Here is a 21,841-nt window from a genome sequence, read left to right as displayed (position 1 = left end):
TCTAGAACAGCCTCTCCCCAGTAGCTTTCTCCACTTTCTAAAATAAAATTGTCTCCAATACATTCCAAGAATTTGTTGGATAATCTGTGCCAGCTGTATTGTTTTTTCAACAGATGTCTGAGTAGTTGATGTCCCTCATTACCACCAAGTCCTGTGGTTTGGATGATTTTGTAAGTTGCTTAAAAAAGCCTCATCCACCTCTTCTTCCTCGTTAGGTGGTCTATACTAGACCCCTACCAGGACATCACCCTTGTTTTTTACCCCTTTTATCCTTACCCAGAGACTTTCAACAAGTCTGTCTCCTATTTCCATCTCAATCTCCGTGCAAGTATATACATTTTAATATTCAAGGCAACCTCCTTCTTATTTTCCCTACCTGTCCTTCCTGAGCAATACCAATTGCTCTTCCTTTCTATACCAATATTCCAGTCATGGATATTATCCCACCAAGTCTCTGTGATGCTAACTATGTCATAGTTGAGTTTATTTACTAGCATTTTTAGTTCTTCCGGCTTATTCCCCATATTTCTTGCATTAGTATACAGACATTTAAGATACTGATTTGATTTCGCCCCCGCCCCCACAGTTCTAGCTTGTCTCTCCTTTATCCCTCCTACAACAGCCCATAAACCCCTCAAATTCCGACCCTTCTCTCAGGTCTCCATGTTTTCGACTTACCTGTGGGCTTTGGTCACCTGCCCCTTTTGAACCTAGTTTAAAGCCCTCCTCATGAGGTTAGCCAGTCTGTATCCAAATATGCTCTTCCCCCTCCTTGATAGGTGGACCCCATCTCTGCTTAGCAGTCTTTCTTCCTTGGATAGCATCCTGTGATCAAAGAAGCCGAAGACCTCCTGGCATTCACCTCCAGGATGCATCTGTGTCTGCCTGGGCCCCTACCCTTGACCAGAAGGATGAAGAGAACACCACCTGCACTACCAACTCCTTCACCCTTACACCCAGACTACACACTGTAGTCACTTCTGATCTGATCTGATCTCATCTGAGGGTTATACCTTGCAGTATCATTAGTGCCCACATGGATGAGTAGCATGGGGTAGTAGTCAGAGGCACGGATGATCCTTGACAATTCCTCCATAACATCTTGGATACAGGCCCCTGGCAAGCAGAATACCCCCCAGGATGCCAGGGCAGGGTGACAGATGGGTGCCTCCGTCCCCCTCAGAAGAGAGTCACCAACCACCACTACTTTACGTTTCCTCCTGGGAGTGGTGGCTGTGATCCTCCCAGCCTTGGAGTTACATGGCTTCTCCTCCTCCACCTTCGGGGGTGATTCCTCATCACTCACTGCCAGGGCAGCATAACGGTTTTCCATCACCATGGTGGGTGGGTTGGGAGTAGGGGTGGAGCATTGCCTTCTGCCAGAAGTAACCAGTAGCCAGTGTCCTCCCTGTGACAGAGCCTTATCCTCTTCCTCTGGTGGCATGACAGCAATCCTCTGTAGCTGGATAGCATCCTCAGCCTTGGAAGTCTCCACATGAATATTGTCAATGAATTCCTTGTGTGCACAGATGCTCCTCAGCCTAGCCACCTCCTCCTGTAGCTCTCCCACCTGCTTCCTGAGAGATTCCACCAGCAGGCACCTTTCACACCTTTCACAGCCTGGCTTTCTGAGAGTGGGAAATGCAGGCCACAGTCTCTGCAAATCCACACCAGGATCTGGGTAGAGGCATCCATGGTTAGGTTCTCTGTCTGGATAGAGGAGCAGTGTTGGCACTGGCAATGCGTCCCTTCCTAACCATAGCAATTCTAGTATGACTCCCTCCCACAAAATCCCTCTCAAACTCCCCTGTTTGTGGTCCCCTGTTTGCTAGCTCCCCTTGGTCGCTTAGCCTCTGGCTTTTAAGGCCTTCTCTCCAAGGTCAGCCCGACCCCCTCATTAATCACACAGGGGAGGGTGATCACAAGGCTGCTTGAGGCTGATCAAAGATGATCCAGGATGATCCAGGGAACAAAGGCTCAAACAATCCCCAGACACACAATCTCAACCAGCTCTAATCATAAACAGCATCAAGAATAATTTTTTCCACAATATTTCATTTCCAGTTCTGACTGAAATCAGGAGGTTCAGAGAGATGCAATCTTTTTTTAAGCCTCAAAAAAAAAGGGGGTAGTCGAATTCAGTTTGAATTTTGGATGAACATTTGTGTAGGTCCCTATTGTATCCAAACCAGTTCACTCCCTCCCTAATTAAAATATCTTACAATGGCAAGATAATAAAAATGAAAAATCTATTACAATGGGAAGATTACAGATGAATCCCAAAGGTCAGATGCACTCCAGGGATGAGACATGGGTGGCAGTAAGACTGCCTAGTTTTTGCACAATAGGTGTAAAATATGTACTAAGTAAAATCTACGTGTTGGAAGGTTTATGTCAGGTTAATATTAATGTGAAATATTTTAACAACAAATTTGTATGTATAGATTTTGGTGCCTAATTTTTGGCACCCAAGTCTGAATATTTTGGCCTAAATCTTCAAAAAGTAGGCTCAATCTGAGGAGGGAATCTTAAAGTTAGTTATATCATATTGCATCCTACATTGTCTGTGTACTGGATTTTAATCCTCAGATATTTCAGGGGGTCTGTGTCGTGCTCTATTCACTGTGACCCGTCATTGTTGCAATTCCCATACAAGAGCTGTAGTCTTGGAAATGCCTGCATCCATGGAACTCCAGAGATGACATACTAAGTGGCAACATGTGACAGAACGGACGTTGCTAACATTTTTACTGTCATTTTTGTTGTATCTATTTAGTATCCAATTCTTTTACCTATAATGATGTTGACTAGCACATACTCACCCAAGTAGTCTTATTCAAGTCAATGGGATAATTCTCATCAGTAAGTACAGGGGACTGCAAAATAGTGTGGTCAGTGTGCAGTGTGGTCACTACCTTGTTGCTTCTGCAAAGCATGAGCAGGACTATAAAAGCTTTGGGGAATGTAGTCTCGCCTGCAAGGTCTGAGTTTCACAGGCAGTAGGTTTTCTAACAATGTGGGAATTAAACTATTTTAAATCCTTTTAGTCTGAAATTACTAGTCTTGGCAGCACACTCACTATATCTAAAATCCAGGAACGCAACCACTGCTGGAATCATGCATTCTTATTGTGTATATGTCTTCTTTCCTTCTCTCTTATTTCTGTTAAGTTTGTCTTTTTTTCTTCTTCCTGTCTCTCTGTGTGCCCCCTTTCAGTGGGAACAGCAGCAAACCCAGATCTAAACCTGATCCCTAGTGTATCTCCTCTCGTGCCCTTCAATGTGATTTTGCTTTCTGCTGCGAGGGTATTTGGGTCTACGTTCTTCACCCTTCCATTGTTGGAATCTCCTCTGTGTCTCATCTCTTTCCCAGCAGGTCCCCTGTCTTACACTAATGCCTTTCCACACAATTGTTTTGTCAGTTCCCCAAACCCTCTTTGGTAGATGCCTTCTTTCCCGCAGTGCTGTATTGCCTTCCTATCCCCTACTCCATTTCCTCACTCATATTGGACCTTCTTTCCTGATTACTATATCCATCCCCTTATCAGCTCTCTTGTTCCCAAGCATCTGCTTCCGGGTCCAATTTCACTGCTCCTCTTTCCTTTAGGGCCTCCTTTCACTCCTCTCTCTGTCAAGAATCTCCACTGGCTTCTCTCCCCAGTCTTCAGTACATCTGATCCCAGGGGAACTGGGACAGTCATCAGGGAGCGCAAGTTTAAAAGAGGAAGAACTGTTAAAAGTTAATTTGAACCCTGTAGTTAAGATAACCAGAGTTCTAACTAAACAATATATCCAGTCCTGGGCTCCGTACTCAGGGAAAATCCACACTGAAGTCAGTGGGAGTTTTGATTGGGTAAGGAATTCAGGTGCTAAATCATCACCTGTATTTATTTAGGGTTAAAACCAGCATGTACAGACTAGAACTTCCTTTGTTATAGAAAGTTTTTACAAAACTATATAAAATCCTTTCTTTAGTAGACTGCTGTCTTTGCTCTAAATGAGACTAATGATAACATTTATATATATGTATATGTGTGTGTGCATATTTACATACTCATGGAGAAAAGAAGAGACTGTACAAATATGAATACATATTACATATGATCATTTTTGTTAATATGTTGATTATTCATGTAACACAATCTTTTACAATGAATAAGTGTACGGCACTTTAAAAATCATAGTGATAAAGAAAAGACTGTAGACTTTGTTTTTATGCCATATAGTTTTCCCTGTATCACATAAGTGGCCTCAGAAATGCTCATCTAACAGAATCAAGTGTTTGAAATTGTTAGTATAAACAAAGGATCTTTTTAAATACCAGATTTGCATATCATCACAATACCTTAGAATGAAAACTAAGTTCAAGATGTCTATTGAAATTTACCCAAGTGAAAACTCTTTGAATAGAACATGCAGTACATCAGCTCCAAACAATGGGCTAAGAACAAAATAATGAGCTAGCATTTTTATAATTAATTTCTTAAGTGCATTCATGAATATGAGGAAAGCATAATTGATCTGAAAATCCCATCATCAACTTGTTAGATATCTATAAATCTTAAGATTGCTATTGCTGCTAAGTGTTGAATACTCAGAAGTGCAATTATTAAAGTTTTACATTAAAGGTAGAACTGAGTGAAATTGATGAAAAATGTCATATTTGTGCAAAATTTTTTTCCAGTACATTTTGCATGATTTTGAATCCCTCAAATATTGTTTTATATAACATTTTGGAAGATTGTAAATTATTCATAATGAATCATGCAAAACTTGAAAGAAACAGCTTCACAGAAAAAAATGAACTTTAAAAAACTTCTGGATGAAGAGGAGGTGATGCCTCACAAAAGCCAAATTATCTAGAGGAATAAGCAAAGGCTTGAGTGTCAGGAGGGTCCTCCTAAGTTCTAGTCTGTCTTCTGCCACTGACTGGTCTTAATAAATACTATGTACATGTATAGCGCTTTGCAAACATTATTTAAGCAGATGTCACAGAATCCCCTGTAGTAGGTAAATATAAATTCTCCAGCTTTACCGATGATAAAACTAAGTCTAAGTTATGTATCCATGTTCAGACAGCAAGTCAGCATCAGAACCACCATTAGAACCTTTGTTTTTAGATTCCAAACCTGGAGACCCAGTCCCATTCATTAGGGCATACATTTTCAAAAAGTGACTGGTCATTTGGGGTGTCTCAATTTTTGGGTGCCCAACTTGAAACACATTAAAAGAACTTGATTTTCAAAGGGCAGGTTCACAGCACTTCTGCAAATCAGACTTCTTTAAGGTATCTAAAATAAAGTAAGGTACCACAAATCACTCGTCGCTCTGAAAGATAGGTTATGTCTTACACTAGCACTTTTGTCAGTCAGGGGTGTGAAAAAACACACCCCTGACCAATATAAGTTTCTCTGACAAAAGTACCGGTGTGGACAGTGCCGCTCGTAGTGGTGATTTAATTATGCCGGCAGGAGAGCTCTCTCCCGCCAGCACAGAGCAGCTACACAGGACACCTTACAGCAATGCAGGTGCCACTGTAAGGTCTCTAATGTAGACAGAGTCTTAGTCCTTAACTACAGTGCTTGTCCCCAAATCCCATCCAGTCAAGTCACTTAACTGTAGCAAGTGACTTCTGAAATTTGCAGTGAAAAAAAATCACGGTTCACCATTTCATCAATCCATGTGTGCCTATAATTCTGCAGAAATTTTACATAATCCCTCCAAACTTTATTAAGCACATGTGCAAATGTGTAGATTTCTTGAATGTCTGCTGGTTCCTTATCTTTATGTCTTTTACTGTGATGTTGTAGAGCTTGGATCATATGGAAAGCTAAAATATTATGACACAATGACTGAAGAAGGTAAGAAATATTTTAGAATTGTTTGTATTCGCTTTCTGTAAGTCTTTTTTAGTGCCTTTGGCGTGTTTGCTTTTTCTTTTTTTTCTTCCTTCTTTTTGGGGATTATTTATTTCCTCTTTTTGCATGATCTCACTGACAGTGTGATCTGTCATCATTCTTTTTCATATTTTTGTCATTTGCATTTGCAGTTTTGTTTCTTTCAGATAAAGACATACAACAGATAATGTTTTCACTAAAGTAAATAATACATATATACTAGTAAGTATATACTAATATATAATGTATACTTATATGTATATCTTTTATACTGTGGTTTTGACATAACACATTCAATAAGATATGTTCATTTATGGATGACCTAACCACAAAGTCTGAGAAGAATTATTTAATGGCCTCACTTTTCTGAATTATTCAACAGCTATGAGTTAACCTGATTTTTTAAAATGCCCCCCAGTTTTTCTGGCATAATTTTGAGGGCATAGTTAACTTCAACACAGATGTTAGCATTAGATCCCAATCCAGCCAACATTTATAAGTAGGAAGTACTTAGGGCCTAGCCAATGCCCAGTGAAACCAATGGGAGTCTTGCGATTAACTTAGAAGGTCAGTGCTTATAGCCCTGACTCAGGAAAGCGTTTAGACACATGTTTAACTTTAATCACATGTTTAAGTTCTAGTGCAGCCAATGTTTCCTTAATTGGGATGTTTCCCTCAGTTGAGGGGTAAATGTTTGCAGAATCAGGGACCATTGTCTAACTACCTGATTGCATCTGCCAAATGGGTGGTTACAGTAGCATTTGGACTTGTAATTAATTGCACATTCAAAATCAAAGATGAGCTTGAGGCTGCGTAAAAATCGGCCATGTGTTTATATTCATTTCTAATGCTGCATATGAGACAAATAGCTCAATTTTTTTTGTTAAAATGAGATATTTTCAGTATCTAAAATCAAGCTGAATTTTAGGATTTTTGAAGAGAAGCCTTCAAAACTTTTTGTTTCTTGTATATGCGTTAGTTCCTCAGAGAAATAAAACAAGTAGCATCTCATACCCAAAGGCCTGCTCCTGCAAGTCAATGAGTACTCTCAGTTTTCACAAGCTTCCCCTCCCATGCTGCAAGATGCTGGCCTCTTCCTTAGATGGGGCTGGCTGCTGACTCGCATGGAAGACCATGAGAGTTGAAGCTTTGCCGCACTTTGCATGGTTGTCCAGCTGGTACGCTTAGGGCTAGTCTACAGCTGTGTCTCTCATGGGTGTGAAAGATGAGAGACGTAGTTAAGCCAACTTAACCACCGATGTAGATAGTACTAGAATTCTTCTGTCTGCCTAGCAACTGCCTCTCAGAGAGGTGGATTACATTGAAGTGCTGCACCTACACATTTTAAGTATAGACATAGCCTAATACAATGTGTTGTATGAATTCAAGCTCCTTTATTCCTATTTTGTCAGAATAGCATAGACTTCATATGAAATAAAATAATGTTTATTTTACGTTAGCCTACGTCTACGTTAGTTACGTCTACGTTAGCCGAGTTACAAGCTGCCATTAGCAACATAAGGATTTGCCCAACAGGATCAAAATGTTGTACCATCTAGTCTGATATCCTGCCTCGGCTGGTATCTCAGATGTACCTGAATGTGAAATAAGGAGAGAGGAATTTCATTTCCTACCTTGTGGCAGTCAACTTTATGGCCTGGAGCATAAGATCGGACTATCCTTATCTTGCATGACTATAAATGTTAGCTTATTAATGATCAGTACATTACCCGGCCATAGTATTTGACTTTCTGACAGCCCCTCTTCCCTGCTGCCTCCACCAGCGAATAAAATGCTTGAAAAAAGTTGCTGATTTCAAATATAATTATACAGTGGAACTGTACTAATCAAAAGCTGTCACACAGCTCTATATAGCCTTTTTCAAATTAAAATATTTTGATTCAGAAATGCCACTGTGGTGCATCATGTCCCCATTCTCCTCTAGAGGCTGGGCTCTCTAATCAAACTACATCTCCTATGATGTACCATGGTCCCCCTCTTGGTGAGTAGACGCAGTGCATCATGTGAGATAAAGTCTAGCTGTGGAGCCTGGCCCATAGAACACTCCTGGGAGTTTCCATTTCCAGAATAATATATTATGGGGGTTGATTTTTCTTTTCAGACTTTTTGATTTTTGGATGTTTGGTTTTTCAACAAAAAATTGAGAACCCAATTTTTCATTGAAAAATAGGTTAGACAGAAACAGAAAAAGCATGGCACCCTGGGCTCATTACTGACCTAGAACAATCAAATAGCATTTGCTATTGAAAGCATAATTCTCCGCTTTAGGCTAGTAAGAATGCTGTATATATTTCTCTCAGAAAATGACTAAGCTACAATGCGTCATGAATTTATCACCTTCAGACTGATGTCATGCTCTGTAACTGGCCCTAGGTAAGAAGTTAAAGAAGAAACTGTGGCCCCAGGCGGCATGTGAACCACCTGGGCCACGGGGGAAGAGTAGAAAGTAAGCGGGAGCCTCAGGACAGAGCTTGGGCGGGGCCACCCCTGGCTCTTTGGGGAGGCTCAACTTCCCCCTGGCCTGCGATACCTGCCACCTATGACTATTACTGAATATGGCAGCTTGGTTCCTATGAAGGATGAGCCAAAGACAACCTATTATTCTTCACAATTTACGCTGCCTCCCCATTCAGGTTTCTGATTTACAAAGCCCTAAATGGAATCTGTCCATGTTCTCAAAGACTGCCTCTCCTTCCAAGACTTCCTATGCCCACTGTGATCATCTGTACTACACTTAGCAGAGCCTGGGTATATATTCAATGAAGGTGGAGGTCAAACCTTCTCAACAGCAGATTCAAGGCTCTGGAATATCCTCCCAAAAGATATTGAGAAAAATCCTTCCCTCTATATCTCCAGATCATACAGTAAAACCTACTTCTTCACTATACCATGCCTCAAAGAAGCAGACGAATATTAAACAATTCTTCTAAGCTTAATGGTACCTGATTCTTTTTGAACATTTAACTTCATTTGTAGAAGAATCAGGATAACTTAATTGTGACTGGGACATTCATAAGTCTCCTCTCCACCTTCATGAAGTTAGATACCATAACAGAAATTACCTAGCTTGTACTCTAGATAGACTGGGAAGGTAATATTTGTTCTATTGAGACCAAACTGCACGCATCTGTGTTACGCAGTGCTCCAACAGACAGAGCAAAAGAAAAATTCCACTGCCAACTATAGCTGCATGTTGTCAGAGTGATCTTATGTCATAGCCGTAAAATATCATGTGTCTCTTAATGTTTAGAAAAATCTAAGTCAATATGTACAGCACTGTAGTATGTGCAAGTTAGCTTAAGCTAACTATATGATGATTGACTGAAAAGTATTTAATGTTACAACTTTACTTTCTGTAACACAGCCATCTTGAAATCACAACTGTGAATTTCAAAGTGCCGGCCTATTTATGTTATTTTTGCATTGAACTGCAGTTCTTTCTAATGCTTTCTTTCCAATGTTGGACCATACTGCTTTCATATTTCTGGATTTGTTAAATACTGACTCTCACTGGATAGAAGTGACTTGTATGAATTGAAAATGTTATTTGCTGTACATTTTGAAGTTCTTCCCTTTATAACAATGAAATTGTTTACAACAGCACTGAAATTAGTGGAGGTATTTGAGTTTTCCACTGTTCTAATTGAGAGCAGAATCTACTGCCAAATGGGTATAAATCATTATTACAATAACATAAATGGATATACATTCCCTCCCTCCTCTCACTCCCTCACACACACACACACACACACACACACATGCACACTTGATTAAATGATCTGTCCATTTCAAAATTAATCTTGTACTTTTGTATAAGAGAGAGTTCTGTTATCTCTTTATCTGGAAGAACTTTCCCATTTTAATGTCGTGACAACTGATCCACACTGATGCTTCTATGCTGCAGAGGAATGCATTGATCTTCCTTTGTAATGTTATATTGGAATATATACATTTCAAAGTGTTGTGCAAGTTACATGGACCATCACATATCAACTACATTGAGGCAGCAGTGAAACTATTAAGTCACTTCCTATCCTTCCTTTTTAGTATTTTTTCTTCAAGCTGGAAGGAAAAGTAATATGGATGAATCCTGGCTATTGTCTAGACTGGTCATATCTGAATGGTAATACTAGAAGAGCAGAGCAATTTAAATACTTTCCTCAGGTACCAGTTCAGAAAAACTGTGCCCTCAGTTACATCCATCTAACCCAACTGATTTCAATGAAGGCAGAAATTTTGGGGACCAGTGAAGATCAGCAGGCAAGAACCCAAATCTAATATTATATCTGAAACCACAACTTCTGCATGGCTACTCAATGTACTATTGTCTCATTGCTATGCCATCGCTATGATCCTTTAAAAATTAGAAGATAATTTTGTAAAGATTATTTTAACATTTAAACTCCACTAGCCTTTAGTAATTTTCATGACATCTGGCAGAGCATATTCCTGCCTTTTTCTTCCTCATGACCCCATTTCCAGATCCAGAGAGCATATCTACACTTGATAGCGATTCTGTTTCCTAACTAGGTAGCAGAATATGACAGGGAGTCTTGCCCAGAATATCTGATTCCCCTCTCTTATGTCTCTCTTACAAGTAAGGCTATGTCTACACTACAGATGTCTGTCAGCATAGTTATGGTAGTCAGGGATGTAAATAGATGTAATCCCTGATTGTCATCTCTTTGCCAGCAGAAGCCCCTTGTGTAGACATATTCAGACTGGCAAAACTGTACTTATTTTATTTGTGGGTGTGGTTTACTATACCAGTAAACAGTGCAGATTTGCTGGGATTGCTGCAGTCACACTAGGAGTGCTTTGCTGGTATCATAAACCAGTATTCCTATATCAGTAAAATATTTCTAGTATAGACATAGCCTGATGTATCACCAGTATTCTTCATAATCTCACATGAACCAGAGCCTGGAGTCTCAAGTTCATTTTTAAATCTACACCCAGTGACCAGAAAGAAATCATACTGAAGTGCCCAAACCCATTGACTAGAACTGAACTATACTGTATTTTATTCATTTATCATTTCACTTCTTCAGAGTGGCTTGTACCCAGATGGAAGGTCCATTTAAAACTGGTCTCTTCGCTGAGATATGAACAGCGTCATTGAAAGTACAATTCTAGGCTTTTCAGATTCCATTTCACCACAGTTGTTTAGAAATGACACAAGCAATTAGCAGCAAAATCTATAGAATCAGTACAAAATAGCCCAAAAGCTAGAGTGGCCACTTTGCCTTAATGGGAGTGGATTCTGAATGGTAACAACCAGCGGTTACTACTCTAGTGGCCTTACAAATTCAGACTGTTTAGCACTTACCCCTTTCTGCTGTTGCTCACAGTAAGTAGGCTATTGCTATGTAATGTTCGTAGTAAGAGTGAATAAATGAAGTTGTTTCTAGAATGCTCCCAGCTCTGCAGCACAGTAGCTAGTTCTCCACTTTTGTCTGTCTCCCTTTTACATCAAATATATACCACAATTACTGTGGTATTTTCAGGGCTGAAAATGTCAACTCATCATAAGATCTCAGCTTTAAAGTCTACTTTCCGGCTCCTCCGCCTGCCCTGCTGAGTCTCCAGCTTTGGATAGCATGGGAATAGCCAGGACTGACTGCTGTGATCTGGTTGCTGACTGGTTTTTATCCCACTCCTGCATCAGGCACCCAGAAGCTACTAGGGGAGGAGCCCAGAGAAGAGCTGATCAGAAAATGGGGGTGGGGGCGGTTCTGTGCCAAATGTAGATGAAAACCACAGATGTTTAGGTTGAATCACAATTGTCCATGAAAATTTCATCTTTCCATTGAAAAACCAAAAACTGCTGCAAACTGAAATTTTCAACCAAAACTGAAGGAAAATGGCTTTCTGATGGGAAAAAAATCAGTTTTTTTGAGGACTTTCTGCAAACACTTCCATTGAGTAGAAAAACCCCGTTTTCTAGTGAACAAATGTTTGGATGGAAAACTTTTGACAAGGCCTTGAGATGAGTAGCCAGCTGGGGAAGGGAGAGGGGGAAGGAGTACAGGTATAACAACAGCAATTGCTAAGGCAGGAGCCTCATTGAAGGGGTATGCTGAAGGGAGGAGGAACTGAAAGGGAGCGCCTGGAGGTGTGTGCAGTAATGAATTTCAGGGAGAAATAGAATTGATGGTTAAGAACAGCTGAGGAAAGAAAAGTAATGTGTTGGGAGGAGTGGGAAAATTTATGAGGGAAAAGAGAGAATTGATGTACTTGTGTGGGAGGATGTATATGTCCATAATCAGGATACGTGACGGATTTGAGGAGGAACTGATGATTTTTGGAAGTACATGTACTGTTTGCCTACTTCAGAACTTTAAAATTTGCATGATATTTGCATTTTGTGACAGGGTCAGGCCAGATGGCTACAAAAGAGTGGTCGAAGGTAGATACATTAATTCCAGGTTAAGCAGGTCCCTTTTCCCTGGGTAGAATAACAGGGACTATTCCAAAACACTCAGGAATTTTCTAGAACTAATTCAGGCAGGCAGGCTAATTAGGACACCTGTAGCCAATTGGGAAGCTGCTAGAATTAATTAAGGCTAATCAGGACACCTGGTTTAAAAAGGCTCTCACTCCAGTTAGTGAGGTCCATGCAAGGAGCTGAGAGTGAGAACTGCTGGAGGACTGAGGAGTACAAACGCTATCTGGCATCAGGAGGAAGGTCCTGTGGAGAGGATACAGAAGGTGTTGGGAGGAGGCCATGGGGAAGTATCCCAGGGAGTTGTAGCTGTCACATGGGTGTTACACAAAACACTATAGACAGCTGTGATCCACAGGGCCCTGGACTGGAACCTGGAGTAGAGGGCGGGCCTGGGTTCCCCCTATCCCATCAACTCCCTATTGTATACAGGAGGAGTTGACTTGGATTGTGGGTTCCACTAGAGGGGAAGGTCCCTGGCCTGTCCCCCGACTCACTAGGTGGACCAGCAGAGACCATGGGGATTGTTCTCCTTTCTTTTCCCCATGCTGGCCAGTGATGAGGTTATCTGAGTGAATGGCAGATTTGAGCCATGAAAGTGGCCAAACTGAGGGCTACTGTGAATCTCTGAGGCGAGCAAAACCCGCCAATAAGCACAGGATCCACCAAGGTAGAGGAGGAACTTTGTCACAATTTGTCAACATTTTGAAAGCTTTTCCAAGGCTTTTTGTTGCACTAATGTGGACAAGGTCGGTTGTCATTAGGCTCCACTCAAGATGGATTACTAACACATTTTTAATATGTTGTCATAGCTTCTGAACAGTTAATTAAGGATATGGGCTTCTGGAGAAAGTCTTTTCCTTGCTGGAAGAGAAATGAGCGGACAAAGAACCAGCATATGGCAGTACTTTTTATTCACATTATGTTTGTAATTCTGATCTCCTTGAACAAAGATGAAGAATAGACACAGTGCCTCACGAGGTGTGTCTCAATGTGTTTTAACCAAAACCCCAAAGAGTTTGTCCAGATTGGGATTTGTTTGAAACATGTTTGCTGCTCATGGTCAGCCCAGGCCTAGAAGAGACAATGACCAACTAATACATTTTTAAATGTGGATCTTTCTATCTATGCTAGGTGCAAAGTCATGTTCAAATTTCTTAGTTAAAATGTGTGTGTGTGTGTGAGTTTACAAAGCTGATTTATTTTCTCAGTCTAGATAAACCCAGTAAACTCTTTACAACTGAAGATGCTAACTCAGCCAGGTGTCCAGTCAAAGCTAGCATCCAGATGCAATTAGCTTGTATGAGATTGTCTAGCTAACAAATATTATAAACTATTTTGCTTGAAAGAAGCTTTGGCTTGACATAAATTGATGACTAATTTGTTTAAATACACCACCCAATTTCCTTCAGTGGCTCATTAACCCAGCCCACTCAGCTATGGTATTTACATTTAAACCTTTTGCAGAAAATCTCATCTTAGATATTTGTTTCAATAAAGTAATTTATTTCATTTCTTATTATGGGCTGAGGGTTGAAGAGGTTGGTGGGATTTTTTTAATCTTAAAATATTTATTAAATATACCATTTGAAAAAATGCTACAATTGCTACGTTCATTACCCTCTGATTTTTCTTAAGTCTTGCAGTTATAAAGTATAAATACATGAGAGAACTTATTCCTATAAATATGCTATGAAGAAAGGAGGTAATTGCTACATATTACCATACATATGTTGCATGTAGTGTGTTATTGGTATTAAAAGAACCTAGAAAGCACCCTTTATGGATTGGCATAATGCAATTTCCATCCCAAAGCTTCATCTACTGTAGGTAATACAGATATATCATCTGAGACCATACTATACATTTTCTACCAATAAAGAAAGCAAGGAGTTTTTAGTTTGGTTTCTCTGTAGCAACATTTAATACTGACGAGACCCTCTGATTCCCTTTAGCTTTCCAAAGAGATCTATCATCATTGTTTCTGCATAACTTCCCAAAAAACCAAACAGGAGATAGTGTTCTAGAAACTTAATTTAAATCAAAGTATGGTATTTTAGAGCTTTCCATCAGGATTTTTCAAAAAATAGAATCTCCACTTGCTATATTTTACATAACACCTCCTTTTGTCGTCCTTTTTTTTTCTTTCGCCTGAGCCTTATATCGGTTAGTGCACTAAATAAAACACAGCAGCATGTGGCTTATCACATTGCAGGGTTCCTTTTGTAACTCCACTCCCTCGTATAGCTTTCGATGTAAAGTTGTGAGCCTGTGAGTAGATTTTTGGGGAGTGTTCTATTGGCACCCAAACCCTGATAGAAGCTGTGTACCTTCAGCTCTTGCTGAATTCAGAGGAAGGTGAGAGAGATTAACACCTCAAATGGTTCGCAACAAATCCAAATGCATTTTAAATTCCAAAGCTGTCAGGAAGGTACCTGCTTTGTAAGTAGCTTTTTGTGTATCACACTCTTTTTTCTAGGCATTAACCCTATTTGTGTTTTGTTTTGCTTTGTTTTTTGAATCAGAAAATATGGTTTCTGGGTTTTGGTCTTTCTGGTTCACTTTGCCAGCTCACTTATGGCTCATTGAAGAAACATTTTTTCACTATATACAATAGGTATCTATTTAAGATGTTGTAGAACAGATTTTGTAGAACTGTTCCAGATTTAGCTTACCAATTTTGAGGTCACTGTGACTTTTGGTATATTTTAGAGGTGTGCTATAATTGGATTTACAAAGGAAACTCAGTTACAATTGCAACTATTGGTTTAGATTCAACTAATGTAAGGGTTCCAGCACACCTTGATCATGATTGTAATAATTAAATAAATATTTGGTGATGGTGGAGGCTTTCTAATAAGGCATAGGATATAAATTAACAAATTAGTGAAAACAATCCTCAGTAGCAAACACATACACTTGTTACCTTTGGGAGTCAGTGGAGGTTTAGTGATATCTGTAGTGAACCTTTGGAAGAGTCCTGTAGAAGACATATGTTTTATAAGTTCTTTGAACCAAGATTCACGGGCTAGATAGGCAAATAGAGTACTGACTACAAAACTGGGCAATATATTTTCCCTCTAATTGGCCAGTAGCAGGTGTCTAAAGTATATTCCAAGCTTTTTATGATTCCGGGGTGACAGTGACCCACTCCCATGAAAGAACAGTAAGGTCTGTAGGACTGTTTGTCTCTGTGAAGAATGTTGCACTACATAACTGAACAAATCTTTGTGCAGTGTGCAATGATAATCACCCCAAAGTTTGTGCATATCTAGAAGAGAAGAGGTACCATAAGTTTTCAAAAGTGGAGGTCTGTGATTAGCAGACTCCCATACAAACACTTGCTGTAAGACTGAACAGTCTTGGTGAAACCTAAGCTCCATTAAAGTCAATGGGAATTTTCCCATTGACTTTAGTTGAGAAAATATTTCACCCCCTTTACCAGAAGAGTGAAAAGATCAAAGTTTCAAGAGGTATAGCATAGGAGTAAAAGAAAGAGAAATACTGCAAAGCAGAGCTCAGAGACTTTAGTCAGTAATTACATTCTATCATAAGGCATAAGCACAAATGGACAAAGTTAAAGTTGTATAGACAACCTGAACTTTGTCTTTTCTTGACTTTGAGTCCTTATCTGCAGACTTAGCACTGCATATATGCAGCTTTTTGCATTTTATCAGAGGTACATGGAGAACAAGGAAGTTGAAAGGTAAATAAATGGTGCGTTTATTGATTTTTAAAAAAAAACAGAATTCATCAAAATGGATATTGCTTTATGTATCATCAAAACAGCCATTCGAAAGCCAAATATATTGATTGTACAGCATCTTAATTCAAACTCAGTCTGACCTGTCTCACTAATGGCTCTCTTAACGCAGTTACACTGTACTCAGTCCTGGGCTTCTCCTGATCACAGATGGAAATTAGCAACAGAATGCCTGTTCTGCTTTTTCTCGTTTTACAATAATTTTACCAAGTAAGTCTTGAATGGAGCTGTAGTTCTGTATGGACCTTTGATCTAAATGAATTGCTTCACATGCTTTGCTAGCACAGCCATCCTTTTGATTGACTTCAGCACCTCACTGAATCAGTTCTCTTGCCCTCCAACAGCGAGTTTACTCAAAATGTCCAGAGCAGTGGCGCTCAAGCAGGTGGCTTTTCTGCCTAGCCTAGAATGCGGGTCTTTTTTCATGTATGAATAGGTCCTAACGAGGATGGCAATTACTTTGTTTTTTAAAGATACAGAAACTGAAACACAACCACTCAGAAAACACACAGATGGAAGGGTCAAATCTACATTTACTCTGTGATAACAAACTAAGAGGAGATACTCATTATGTATACATTTGTATATTGTGGGCCTGAACCTGGGCACCTCCTAAGAGATGGGGAGCATGCACAGTCTCCATTGACTCCTTGCAGGACTGGGCGGTGTATGATGTGTAATTATTTTGGGGACTTTCTGAAGTCACTGGGAGTTTTTTGCTCACAAGGAATGAAGAATTGGGCCCTTTGTTTAATGAACTAGTACTCTTCACCTGTTAAAAGTTGAGAGTCATTGGTCTACACTAAAAAGGAATGCGGAAAAAATGTCTGTCCTGTCCCTTTTTGTTCTTCAGAATGAATTCTAATTACAGTACTAAGGCACCAAGCGGTCACTGAGTTTTACGTATTTTTAGAAAGAATGCAGGGATCACCTAGTAGGGGAATTGTATTTTTAGTCACTCATCTTCTGTCTCTCCCACACACATGCACACTCCTGCACGTTTCAGCCCTTCTTTAATTTTCTGTTTAAAGAAGCAAAGCGTACATCATCATAATGACTCAGAACCACAGCACTCTGCTGCTAAAGGGGCACATCTGGCAAGAAGGTGCCATGGGAAAATCATGTATGTCCCTAAGACGGAATCTGAATAGAATTGTATAGCACCCAAAGTGAAATAAAGCATGAGTTACCCCTCAGTGGTTAGGTATTATTTATTTGTATTACAGTAGCACCTGGAGACTCCAAGCCCATTGTGCTAAGTGCTATACAAACTACAAGACCTAAGGAATCTAAGAGTTTGTCTACATGGGAAGTTATTCTGGAAAAGATATTCCTGATTAACACCATATGTGGTTGCTCTTATTCTGGAATTCCACTGATTAGGATAATTCAGAATAAGGTGCTTTAATTCTGAAATAAGACATCTATATGTGGTGTTAATCGGGAACAGTTAATCCATTTTAAATTCACACACTATCTTACTCTGGATTAATTTTCATGTGTAGGCAAGCCCTAACTACATTATAATCAATGTAGAGCACTGCTTAGAACTTCTTTCCCCTCTTCCTCCTTCCTTTTATCTCCCTTCCCATCCTATTCAACATCCCTCACCCCATGAAAAAAGCCTAAGAGAGCAGATGAACCCTGCAGCTTTTCTTGTAGGTCATTAGATCTGGATTATATTAACCCAAAGGGTGGGAAATAATTTCTAAGGCACCTGCACTTCCCAAGAGTCTATGAACTCAAGCATTTTGGCTGATCTCAGCTGTCATAGAATTTTACGAGGGAAGGAGCAGTGTCTCAGATAATTAGTCCCACAGCACCTAGCTCTTTATAGAGCAAAAGCCATACCTTAAACTCCCCCAGAAATAATTTGGTGGTCAATGCAAATTATGGAGCATAGGTGTAATACAAGCCCCATTTAGAGTGTACTGCACTAATCCAGACTTAAAGTGACAAAGGCATGGTTAACTGTGACAAAATCCAGATGTGAAATGAAAAGTTTTAAGTTTTAAGCATTTTGCCAAGGGCAAATGATTAGAAATACTCTGGCTCAGTCAGGATTCCTTGTTGGGGCTCTGTCTCCCTGTGAAAGGGTGCATCATGCACTCCTCCTGTGCCCAGCAAACTTCCCAGACTGGTGTTGAGGGAGGCATTGCCCCATCTTCCTCCCACCCGTCCTCAGTGCACAGGTGTTCATCTGGGATAGTGTCTCTGCTATGTATTTGCTGGCTGGCCCCTCTACAAAGGCCTAACTCTTCCCCACCCCTTGGGCACGAATGCGAGGCCAGTCACATTGTGGCCCCAAGGGTGGAGAAGGAGGAGGTAGAGTGATATAATGGTCATAACTAGGATTTCTGGGCAAAAAGTAAGAAAGATAACATTTTCTCTTAATGTTAAGAAGCACTTCCTTGAAGTGATCTCTGGGTGTAGAATAATTTTGCAAAGGAAGTGACGGATACTTCATCTCTTTGGGCATTTAAAAATAGGTTACAAAATGTATTGGAGAGAAAAACCCAGCATTGGGAGAAAGATTGGCCTGGTCTACAGCAGAAAGTTGCACTGGTTTAATTTAAATTGTTCTTTAAACTGATATCAAACGAGTTCAAAAAGTGTGGACAGCTTTAGTTCAGTTTAAGAGTGGCTTAGTTCGGTTTGGTTTAAATCTATTCCTAACTGACAGAAACTAAACCACACAAGGCCATTCTTGCACTGAAATAAGAGCCTCTATGCAGATGTTTGCCCTGGTTTAACTAAACTGGTTTAAAATCACACTTTAAATTAAACCAATTCAGCCTTCTCACATAGCTAAGCCTATGGACTAGATCAGCAGTGTCCAATACGTTCACCACTAGCCACATGAGGCTAATAGGCTATTGATTTGTGGCTAATGCATGTGGCTTTTTTATAATGTGGCGTAATGTGGCTTTTTTATAATGTGGCTAATAAGAAAAATTCAAAACCACAAGTATGGCTAGCAGTGTGGCTAGCATCGAATTTCCATTGGATACCGCTGGACTAGATGATAGTCTAATAGGCTTTTTCCATCACCAATTTCTATGATTCTTGCTGAAGGAACTATCATAAAATAGCATGAACATCAGCAGGGATGCTGGGTCTTCGAACACAAGTTAAAATGCCAGTGAAGAATAAATGTTCCACACAAAATACAAGCTGAGACTTTTTAAAAAGACTCTTCCTTTCATTTACCCGTGCTCCCAAGAATATAATAATACACCTGGGACATTATGGGCCAGATCTTGAAAAATGCTTATGCACCCATCTCGGACACTGCGACCCACAATCCATATGTGCAAACTGCCATGTCTGTGTGAGTGCAAGCACACAATCCTCCACAACTTCTGTGCACACCATGATTTTCACTCAAGTCAGGCATGCACAAAATTGTACACACACTTAAGATAACTCCTGTGTTATAAATAGAAATACTTGACATTTCAGCATTACATTATAACATAATTGGTGTGACTGTTCTCTCCTTTTTTCTTTTCCTTTCCCTCTTCAATTCATCTCACACTGCAGGCTCTTCCCTTTCTCTGTCCTTTTTTCTTTATTCAACTTTCTGTCTCTTCTTCTTCTATCGCTTTGAATGATATTCTCTGGCATTGACCCTGCACAATAAAGAGGTGAGCTGGCCTCTTACTTTTCACTGCTGCTCTGTTCTGCAGATGATTCTGTTTCACCTTGTGCACAATATAACTAAGAATTTCAAAATCCCCATATACATTTTTTTTAGCAACTGAAAAAGAAACTGCCTATGATATTCCCTACTGTTCTTCTGGCTGAACACGTTACTTTGCAGTGCGATGTTTCTGGAATAATACGTGCAACTGAAAGGGCAAAGCGCATGAATTTTTATAAGGTTCTTTTATTATTTTTTCCCACCAGGTGGATTGTGGTTGACCATTTATTCCATTCCCACATAAATGATTATCGCTGGCCTCTTGGCACATTAATTATTCTGTTATGGTATCCAGCTTTCTAAACATTCCCAATTCTTTTTTTCTTTTTTGGACGGGGAAAGCAGAGGCGGTATTTATTTTATTTTCGAGCTCTGATTCATTTGTCCATTTTATGTAAACAGCAATAGAATATGATTTTATTATAATTATGACTTACATTTGGAAGTGGTGACATTGTAATGTAAATCAAAGTCTGTTTATGCATGGCTTCTCTTTACTTTCTGTAGTTAATCGGCAGAATGTGTCCTTTGGGTCGCATTGCTTGATTTTAATGAAATACCTTTTTGTCCTAAACCATGCAAGTCTTTGCGCCCCCAAAACTTCAAATGATTTCAGTGGGAGTTTAGGGAGAGCAAGAATTGTAGGCTAGGATTTTCATGTCATATGGTTGTTTTGAATTAAGCCTGCATTCTACCTAATAAGTAGTATTTACAATGAAGGAGGAAAGGGAGTGAAGAGAGAAATCATAAAGACATATATTAGGTTAAAAACATACAAGGATCATAAACTATGATACCACAGGGCAAAAACCAACCATTACAAGACATGCAGAGAGCTACTGTATAGATTGGAGAGAAGAATGTAGCACTAACTGGCAGGGGTTGGAAATAAAATTAGCCTGTGGTTATTTAGAAATTGTTCATTATGGGGATTCTTACGAGTTTTTCAGAAGTATCTGATATTGGTCACTACTAGGGACAAAATACTGGACTAGAGGGACCAGAGATCTCATCTACTATGGCAATTCTTATGTTCCTATAGCAAACCAGAAATTGTGTTTTTTATTTTCAGCATTTTAATTTATTTGCTATTCATCTTTAATTTTTTATACTAGCACTTTTGTTATGCAAACTTGGTTGACTGCATCACCAGAAAAATAATATTTTTTTTATTCTCTTTGAGTTTTAGGGAATGAACAAACACCTTTTAAAATTCTTAACTCTTATCAATGAGTTAACTATCTATTTGGGATAGATAGAAATTAATTCTTGGTTTTGATTTATAGAGCAAAAGCTGGAAGCTATTACAGAGAAATGTAGCATCTCAGAATGGCTGCACTTGAACAATGACAATGTTTTCTTTTAGGAAAGTTCAAAGAGAAGGCCTCAATTCTCCATAAGATTGCCAAAAAGAAGTGCCAGGTGGAAGACAGTGAAAGACGGAACGGGGCTGCTAATCATGCTGGTAAGTATAGGAGTACAGAATTATTTCTTATTGTTTGGGATATATTTGCTATGTGTTACTTTACTTACCCAAGAAAATAAATAAACCGACATTTTTTCAGACTTGAGTGCCTGAAGTTAGCCCTCTAAATCCATATCTGGACTCCCAAATGGGAACCTGATTTTCAGAGATGCGTAGCACCTGCAATTCCAAATGGGTTGGACTGGTATAATTGAGTGAAAAATTTGGCTCATAGTTTGCCCAATGAACTATTTCATACAGTGGGTCAGATTCAAGCTATTCAAGTGTAAATGCAGAATAACTCCAACGACATTACAAGATTTACTCTGGATTTTTGGCCCAGTCATTTCTGATAGGCCATTAGAGTCAGTCATTTGAGCCAAACAGGGCTAAATTTTCCTCTCTCATCCGTGTATTCTATTCTAACTCCCTAAAGAATTGTGCATGAAATCCCCATAGACATGAATGGGAGTTCTGTGCATGAGGAGGAAGCAAATTTTGACAATGATGCTTTATTTATTTATAGCATTACCAGGCCATTTGAGTCT

At 39.6% G+C, this 21,841-nt stretch overlaps 1 protein-coding gene across 1 annotated transcript in view; it reads left to right on the top strand.

Moving 5' to 3' along the window:
• Positions 1-21,841, top strand: part of SLC24A2 (solute carrier family 24 member 2) — a 169,965-nt gene that overhangs the window by 108,852 nt on the left and 39,272 nt on the right. Inside the window, exons 5-6 of the mRNA XM_084629612.1 lie at positions 5,810-5,860; positions 21,195-21,293. Of these exons, the coding sequence (XP_084485738.1) occupies positions 5,810-5,860; positions 21,195-21,293 (150 nt within the window). The remainder of the gene's footprint in view (positions 1-5,809; positions 5,861-21,194; positions 21,294-21,841) is intronic.

This window comes from Lepidochelys olivacea (assembly GCF_965140295.1).
Source record: "Lepidochelys olivacea isolate rLepOli2 genome assembly, chromosome: 5".
NCBI lineage: Eukaryota > Metazoa > Chordata > Testudines > Cheloniidae > Lepidochelys > Lepidochelys olivacea.
This window is presented reverse-complemented; position numbering and strand designations above follow the sequence as displayed.